Below are 10,293 nucleotides of genomic sequence, written 5' to 3'. Positions count from 1 at the left end.
TCGTTACATAATTGCTTTAATTGCATTCTTGCATTTTTGCCCCGCCATTTCCGGATTATCTGAACACACACACACACAAACACAAAACCTCGTTGACATTGAATTAACGGGACGCCACACGGAGACAATTGAATCGTTAAATTACCAAAGCCGACAATAATTATTGCGCTGGGTTTCCCGCACGTTCTGTGCGCCATCTGTTTACCGATAGCCGAAATCGGGGATCAGAAAAAAATGTCCGTATGTTCGGGAATGCGTGCGACTTCCGGCGACCGCGACGGCACGCGTTTCGCATACGTTATGGCTACGCGCCCGATCGGTACGGCCTTCTTGTCCAAACAATTAAATCACTAATCATGTAATCTACACTCATTAGGAATTACTTGGCTACCACATGTGGCGCCGGGTCGGCATTCATCCAGCACGCATCTAGTTCTCCACGGTTTCGTCGTTGTTTTGCGCCTTCAATATTTCCTTCGGTTCGCTCGTCCGTTTCCTTTTTGTTGCGAGATTGAAATTGTTTAATTAGAGATAATCGGCGAGCACGGGCATAAGTTATTGCCGATTGTGCAGGATGTATTGCCACCGTTTGTGAAGCCCAATCTGATGGATTCCAGTTAAATTAATTCGTGTAACTGGTCGAAGTGTTGTAAGTCAAACACGTACAGGAACTTAATACACGGTTTTTTTATCTGTAGTGCTATTTATTTGTTGACTTTAAAAATTTAAAGTATTCGACCTTGTCCAGGCGGAGACAAATTGTCTAATATCGAGGAATCTGACCTTTTTAGGCGAATTTCGACTGGCGCGAGTAAACAATATTCCTTCGGCCAGGTATGGTTAAGTTAATTATCAAGTCTATTAAATTACTGAATCAACAATAACTCCATCTTACATTTTCATACATTATTCAACGCGACTACGAAAGATGCACGCTAAATATTTATTAGCGAGCATTTACATTAATCAATTAATAAAAAAATATGTTAGGCGTCGTGCATGTAGAACATCTCATAGTTACAAGACTGGTTAGCAATTATTTATCTTAATTTAACAATTAATTCAATATCTGCAATAACTCAGTGGAAGAGACAATTTAATCGTAACCAGCAAATAGCAATTACTCTGTTCCGTGAATCGGACTGTACGAGAAAATTGTTATTTCCTTCTCTATTTAGTAAATAAAGTAACTAATCAAGATTCTGAAAATAGCTTGAATCGAGGTAACTAACTGTCCGGGAACCGATAAACCGTCGTATTTATTAAGGGTAATAGTTATAACTTGCGATTTTACTTATTTTCAATTACAAGAAAGTGGCGCCATCCTAATAATATATTTGTTTTTCTAAGTCACTAGATGTCGTTATTCTTAATTAATTTAATTATAATTTAATTCTTATTATAAAGATAAAGCGATTAAAAATGAAGGTTCTAGTAATATTTTAATAAAATTTAAAATCTATTAGATAAAGAACGTTTTTATTTTATAATTTAGTTGATTAATTTTTATGTTTTGACATTTTTATTCTAAAGTGAAAACTTTTTTATGTTCTTTCTAATTAAGTTATATATTATATTATAAATTAATTAGAAAAATTACATAATAAATAACAATTGTATTTTTGCCCCACTTTTTAGTAATGTTCCTGAAAATTTAAATTTTTAAATTTTATTTATAAATAGAATGCTCTTAGGTATGACTTTTAAATTACGAAAATAAGCTTATATATTAAATATTTTAAAATTCTGGAATTATAAAAAGAAAAAGAAAACTAAAATTTAATATGAATTTTGAACTAGTCAAAAAATTTAAATATCTTATTTTTATTTCAATTTTAGTATTATTAAAATTATATTCATTAAAAATATAATTTTATTTCTTTTTAATTTTAGTTCCATATTTTTATTCTATTATTGTCTATTATGGTCTAACTAAATAAAATTTAATAAAATATTTGAAATCAAAATTTTATTCTCTAAATTAACTTTAAAAAAATATTTTATGAACTCTAAAATATAATAATATAGAAAACTTTCAATATTCTTTAATTATTATTTAATATATTATTGTTTAACTAATCAAAATTTAATAAAATTTTTCAAATCAATTTTTTTTTTTAATTTTATTCTCTTAATTATCTTTAAAAAAATATTTTATGAACTGTAAAATATAATAAAATAGAAAATTTTCAATATATTTTAATTATTATTATTTCATCTATTATTTTCTAACTAATCAAAATTTAATAAAATATTTCAAATCAAAATTACATTCATATTTTATTCTATTAATTAATTTTAAAAAAATATATTTATGAACTGTAAAATATAATAAAATATAAAATTTTCAATATATTTGGATTATTATTTAATCTATTATTGCCTAACTAATTAAAATTTAATAAAATATTTCAAATCAAAATTTTCTTAATATTTTCTATATATTAATATATTCTCTTAATTAATTTTAAACTACAAATTCTTTACTCAATTTTGGTAAAGAAAAATTGGGTATTAAATTTACAATAAAAATAATTATTAAAAAATTTTTAAAACATTTTATAGTAAAATCAAAAAAAGTTTCTTTTTTATTGTTTATTAACAACTTTTAAAAATTATATTTTTAGGATTTTCTTGTCTTAAATAATAAATACTAAAACATTAAACAAATATTCTGCAATTATTATACAATTTCATTTTTAAAATATTTAATTATGAGTGTTTAGAAATAACTTTGAACTATCTAACAAGATGAAATGTAAGTAAGTATAAACAAACATATATTTTTTTAATTTTTGATATTTTTTAAAAAATATTGAAAATTTATTTTCTTTTCATTAATAAAGTTATTGATTTAAAAAAAACCCTTTATGAATTTTTAAAAATAACTATAAGCTAACTAATAAAATTATATTAATTAATTTTTTAAAAAGCTTAGTTACATATATTAGTTTTTAGAAATAACTTCGAACTATTCAAAAATATTTTAATTGAATTAAAAAGATTGTGGTGGTTCTTAAAAAAATTATATATTTTTAGTATATATATTTTGACAAATATAATTTGGCAATAAATTTACAATGAGTATAATTAATTATAATTTAATGGAATATATTTATAGCAAAATCTCAAAAAGGTATAAACAAATAAATATATTTTTTAACTTTTTGTATTTATTAACAAATTTTTAAAATTAAATTTCTTTTAATTAATAAATTTTTAAATAAATTATTCTGAATTTATTGTATAATTTAATTTTTATAAATTTCTGAATTTTTAGAAACAACTTTAAACTAACTAATAAAATTATATTAATTGGAATTGATTTTTTTACATGTAATTATTGTACGATTTAATTTTTAAAAAGTTTAGTTACATATATTAGTTTTTATAAATAACTTTGAACCATCTAAAAAGATTTAAATTAATATAAAAAGTTAATTTATTAAATAAATAATTTTTAATATTTTTAATTTTAGTTTTTATATTTTTTATTCCATTTTGATATAGACTATATAAGTATTAAATGTACAACTATCAAAGTATTATTATAGTCAAATCCAAAAAAGAATCACCCATTGATTTTTTTATGTTGAAAACGTGCTGAAAAGCAAAATTCCGAATGCGTAGACGGGTGTTAATGGGGTGCTAATTACGAATGTGTTTTATGTCGAACATAAAATGGCACATTATTCTTTTACGCACTCCAAAACCCAAATAAATATTTGTCATGTGTGAATTCGGTTCTTAAACACCCATTTCGGAAAGTTTTTGAACTATTTTTTGAATTCATATTCTGTGTTAGTTTTAGATAAAATAATCACCGATATCTTGAACAAACATACTTTTTTTTCACGTTACAATGTGGTGCAATTTTGTAGAAAAGTTACTAGTATGTTATCGTGATTACTAAGAATTTGGGATAAAGTACTTTACATTTTCTGAAATTTTTACAGACGATAAGTCGCCGGGAGTACACTATTTTTCTATGTAAGAACTTGTTTAAACATTAGCTTACATTATTGATCTACCTAATCTAACATGTTCTATACACACTTATTGAAATTGGTGCGTCATGCAGATAAAATAAAAAACAATAAGTGTTGCGAAATTAAATGTAATATAAAGCGACTGAACGTGTTGATACATGTTTATAATAAGCAAATATGTACACGTTTGATTGGGGATTCAAAAAATACTCTTTATGATGCAGATAATTATGCACTGACGTCAAATACTAATCCAATTAATTAATACGTTCAGTTAATTCAATATATGTGTTTTTTGTACGTAACAGAAAAATCAGAATTAATTTTACTTGGAACTGCTTGATAACATTCCTGCAAATTCGCACTTTGCAATTTTCACTTCATTACCGCGAATTGTGTCAATTAACATGCTGAAATTAACAGTTTTAACGAAAGCTCCGCTTCCTAGAAACTAGACACATTTTACAAATCGATCTGAAACATTTCCAACAGGTAGTTAAGAAAGGCGTTTAATCATTACCGTTTTTTTGAGTTATTGCACTTTACGGATGCGCAACAAAACAAATATTAACTAATAATTCCTAACTGTAATCCAAAGTACCCGCATAACCAGCAGGAAAATAATTCCGAAGTAGGTACACATAGTGTATAATGCAAAATTAATTGATGACAGATCCTTAGCTCAACAAAAAAAAACTGAAAATAATTCACTAGTTATGGCTGATTTTATTTTCAGATTTACTGTTTCCTGAAAGACTCAACAACGATTTCAAGTATTCGGTCTGTTGCTGCAGTTTTATGTTTTCGAACGACAACATGTTGTTTTTCTTGATCTCGGTTAACAGTAAAGCCTTACATGAGCTCGGAGTCTCCTTAATTTCATTATTGATGTACTCCTCCTTCTCCAACGACAGATTTTGGATAATTTGAATCAGCTGGCTGTGGACATCTCTCAAAGTGTCACGTTCCAACTTCAATTTCACAATATACTTATCCTTCCTCTTTTTTAAGCTTCGAATTTTCCTGTCCTTCTTCCTGAGGAGCTCCTCCATTTCGCCCATCTTCTGTTTCTGCACCTCCATCTCCTCCTTCAAATAACCGTTTTCCTTCTGGCAACTCCTCAACTCGGATATCCTGAGTTCCATGACCTTCAGCAGGCCGGTGTGATGAGCCAACAGGTCCTCGTACTTGTACTGCAAACGCACCAAACTCATGGTGGAGCAATTGGACTTGAGGTCGACGTTCGATTCGCTCCTCGAGTTCTGGCCGGTGAAGTTCTGATAAAGGACGTCCAGCATCTGCTTGTTCTCGCGCTGGATTTCCTCGAATTGATTGCACAACGATTGGTTCTTGAGGTGGTCCATGCGGATGCACATCAGCATCTGCTTGTCCGTCTCGTCCGACGATGAGAGACTTGCCTCGAAATTTTTGACTATCGTTTCGATCCTTTTGAGCTTTTCGTTCGCGCCGTCCGGGTTTGTTTGAATTATCATTATAAAAAAATTGTAGAATGTAAAAATTTTTGGACGTACACACAATGACAACTTCAAACTGAAAGAGTTAAAATTGAGGTTTGGAATGTCAAAATATTTATATTTATTATTTATTGATTTTTACCACAAAAATTAAATTAATAATTAATGTTATGTATATATTTTTGAATTATTAACACAAATTCATATTTTATTCTTCTAAATTCAATCATAAAACTACATACTTCTAAAATCAAATTAAAATGCATTCAAATATTTTTCGGATATGAAGATATAATTTACATAAATTTAATAAAAAAAAAATAATATAATTATATTATTATTAGATCTTAAAAATATATTCAATACTATTTGAAAAGATTATACAAATAAAATTATTATTTATACTTATTTTTTATTTTATTTTTATAAGCAGTTTATTTTATTATTATTAAATTAAATTATCAACACAACCAATGTTGTTTTTCATATGTGTTTCTTATAATTGTTTTGATAGAAATTTCTTAATGATTATTTGAAATTTATTGCATTAATATCATTAAATTATATTATCTACACAAAAAATTATAAAACTTAATATATTTAAAATTTTCCTAATAACTCATAAATTTTATTTTTCATAGGCATAAAAAATTATAATATAAATCATTTGATATTCAACGTCTACATAAATTTCCTAAAAATTCCAAAAATGTATTCAATGCTTTTTGAAAAACGTGTGAACATTTTAATTTTATTATTTATTGATTTTTACCACAAAAATTAAATTAATAATTAATGTTATGTATATATTTTTGAATTATTAACACAAATTCATATTTTATTCTTCTAAATTCAATCATAAAACTACATACTTCTAAAATCAAATTAAAATGCATTCAAATATTTTTCGGATATGAAGATATAATTTACATAAATTTAATAAAAAAAAAAATAATATAATTATATTATTATTAGATCTTAAAAATATATTCAATACTATTTGAAAAGATTATACAAATAAAATTATTATTTATACTTATTTTTTATTTTATTTTTATAAGCAGTTTATTTTATTATTATTAAATTAAATTATCAACACAACCAATGTTGTTTTTCATATGTGTTTCTTATAATTGTTTTGATAGAAATTTCTTAATGATTATTTGAAATTTATTGCATTAATATCATTAAATTATATTATTTACACAAAAAATTATAAAACTTAATATATTTAAAATTTTCCTAATAACTCATAAATTTTATTTTTCATAGGCATAAAAAATTATAATATAAATCATTTGATATTCAACGTCTACATAAATTTCCTAAAAATTCCAAAAATGTATTCAATGCTTTTTGAAAAACGTGTGAACATTTTAATTTCATATATTCATACAAATAAAAATGAATTTCTTTAATTTAAAACAAAAATTCAGTTGATTATTTAAATTTATTTTAAATATTTATTTAAAGAAAACATTAAATTCTTTAAAAAAAGTATTAGTAATTTATCTTATTAATATTAAATTAATATATGTATAAAATATAATAATTGTTTTGTTAAATAATTCGTAAAATTAATGATTGAATTTATATTATTTCTAAAAAATTTAAAGTTTATTTTGTATGTTAATATATTTTTTATATGTTATTCTTATATAAATATATGCTTAAATACAACTAAGAAACCTTATAATGCTTTAATATATTTTAATTTTGTAAAATATTTTATTTTATATTATATAGTATATTCATACAAGATATTTAAAATAAAAATGTATAATTTAATTGCCGATGTCGATTATTATTATTATTTTTTAAATATATGTTAAGTTTACTAATTAAAAGAAAATTATATTTTATATTTAAAAATACCTTGCAATTATTTATATTCATATATAAAACAAACATTTCTAATGTAATTCAATCATTCAAGTGGTAAAGGTTTTAAAAATTTATTCAGTATTTTATGATAATTTTGTAAAATTCTTAATTTAAAATTAAATTAAAAATTCCTTAAAAATAAAGATTTTTAAAACAAAATTGCATAATTTAATTCTTTTTAAAATGTTTATACCTTATATTTATTTAGTTATGCAAAAATATTTTGTTTTGTTTTTATATTTAAAAATGTTTTACGATTTTAGTATTACATATTCATAAAAAAGAAAAAAAAATAACATTTAATTTTAATAATGTTTTAACTCATTTTATTTTGAATTTTTTTAATTATTTTATTGTGTTATATTACTTTTAAACAAATGTGTGCGTAATTTAAATAATATTAAAAATTCATAAATACTTTTTGAAAATGTTATATATTTTTATTTTATATATTCCCAAAAATAAAAAAAATGTTAACTTAAAAATATATATTTAATACTGATAATCATATTATTTAGTTAATTCTTTTGTCTTAGAAAATTCATAAATAATTCATTATTATCAATTTATATATCTATTAATAAAAGAAAATCATAAAAAAATATTCAATATTTTTAAAAAATTCTTTAACATTTAAATATTGCAAATTAACATAAAAAATATAAAATTTAGAATTTAATTATTATTATTTAATTTATATATTTGAGTTCATTTTTGTTTTATTCTGTTTATGCAATATTAATTTCTCGATTATATTACATAAACAATGGTTTTCATAGTTTATTTTTAATTAATATTATTATTTCTTTGTTCTATATATTACTTTAGATTAAATAAATAAAAAATAATAAAAATATTACAAATATATTTTTGGGTTATTTAAAAAAATCTACAAATAATAAAATAAATTTTAGTTATGTCACTGAAAATTAAATAATTAAAAAAAAAAACTATTTTTAAATTTTTTAATCATATTATTCAGTAGAATTAGTTTTTTAGTTTATTAATATTATTTTAAATAATTTATTTTGCGATTGTATGAGTAAATTTTACAAATAATGCATTAATAAATATATATTTATTTTGTTTGAAAAAATCTAAATGTTTTCAATTTCTAATTAATTCAGATTTTAATTTTTTATTCAAAAATAAATATTGATTCGGAATACATAAAGAATATCTTATTTTATATTTATTTTATTATATATATATTTATAAACTATAAATTTAGTTTACTTAAAAAATATTATTTTATTTATATATTTATGTTGATTTTTGTTTTATTATGTTAATGCAATAATAATTTCTCGCTTATTTTGACTAATAATGTAGTAAAAATAATTAAAAATATTAAAAAAAATTATTTATATTTTTTAATTCAGGTATTTATTTTTTAGTTTATTTTTATTATTATTAATAATTTTAAAATATTTTTAGGTTCTATAAATTATTTTACATTAATTAAATAAAAAAAATGAAAATATTACAAATATATTTTTTATTTATTAAATTATTATTATTTTTTTAAAAAAATAATAATGTAGTAAAAATAATTAAAAATATTAAAAAAAATTATTTATATTTTTTAATTCAGGTATTTATTTTTTAGTTTATTTTTATTATTATTAATAATTTTAAAATATTTTTAGGTTCTATAAATTATTTTACATTAATTAAATAAAAAAAATGAAAATATTACAAATATATTTTTTATTTATTAAATTATTATTATTTTTTTAAAAAAAATTTAAATTTATTATTTTTTCTACTCTGTTAAGGTAATATTAATTTTTGGGTTATTTAAAAAAATCTAAAAATAGTAATAAAATAAATTTTAGTTTACATACTGAAAATTAAATAATTTAAAAAAAACTATTTTTTAATTTTTTAAATCATTTTGTTCACTAGATCCAAAAATATCTTGAAAAATTTTAGTTTTTTAGTCTATTAATATTATATTAAATAATTTATTTTGCGATTGTATAAGAAAATTTTTTAAAATTTTAAGTTTTATTAAAAATATAATAATAAAAATATTACAAATATATTTTATTATTAAATTATGCATTCATTTTGTTTGAAAAAAATTAAGTTTTCATTTTCTAATTAATCCAAATCAGATTTAATTTTTCAGTGAAAATTGAATTTTGATTAGGAATACATAAAGAATATCTTATTTTATATTTGTTTTAGAATTATTTAGAAAAAAAATGATATAAATATTACAGATATATTAAATTATTTATTTATGTTATAAAAAAAATTATTTTTTATTTTTCTATTATTTTGTTAAGGTTTGGGTTGTTCAAAACAACTAAAAATAATATTAAAATAAATTTTAGTTTTCATAATGAAAATTAAAAATATTAAAGAGATAATCTTTTTTTTATTTTTTAATCCTTTTATTCAGTATAAAAATATTACAAATATATTTTATTACTAAACTATATATTTATTTAGTTTTAAAACATTTAAATGTTTAATTTAAATTTATTTTTTATTCAAAAATGAAGTTTGATTTGTAATACATCAAGAATATCTTGTTTTATATTTGTTTTAGAATTTAATTACCACGTAGGGAAATGATAAATACAAAAAAATATTATTTTTCCATTAAATATTATATAAATTAATAATAACATAAAACATACTTAATATAAAAAGTATTTCTTTTATTTGTTTTAAGCTATTTCATATAATTTAAAATAAATAATCCAGTAAATTTTAAAGGTGAATTAATTAAGCCGTACGTACACCGCCGTGCGAATCGCAGCATCAGCCGCAGGAAAAGTGCGAAAACGCACTCGCACACACACAAAACACGCACACGAAAGCAGAAGAGCCGTGATGGGATGCCGGAGTTTGGTCTTTCTGCCAGAGCAGCACTGGAAGGGGATAAGTACGCTATTCCTTTGGATTGTGAAGCGGCTTCCACTGAAGCCGAA

At 21.5% G+C, this 10,293-nt stretch overlaps 1 protein-coding gene across 1 annotated transcript; it reads right to left on the bottom strand.

Annotated features, from left to right (window-relative positions):
- Window positions 1-4,695: 4,695 nt before the first annotated feature.
- Window positions 4,696-5,535, bottom strand: LOC126265768 (uncharacterized). Its single transcript, XM_049968337.1, has one exon. The coding sequence runs from the start codon at window positions 5,480-5,482 to the stop codon at window positions 4,700-4,702; it is 783 nt and encodes a 260-aa protein (XP_049824294.1). The 5' UTR covers window positions 5,483-5,535; the 3' UTR covers window positions 4,696-4,699.
- Between the last annotated feature and the right edge of the window lie 4,758 nt (window positions 5,536-10,293).

This window comes from Aethina tumida, chromosome 5 (assembly GCF_024364675.1).
Source record: "Aethina tumida isolate Nest 87 chromosome 5, icAetTumi1.1, whole genome shotgun sequence".
Lineage (NCBI taxonomy): Eukaryota > Metazoa > Arthropoda > Insecta > Coleoptera > Nitidulidae > Aethina > Aethina tumida.
This window is presented reverse-complemented; position numbering and strand designations above follow the sequence as displayed.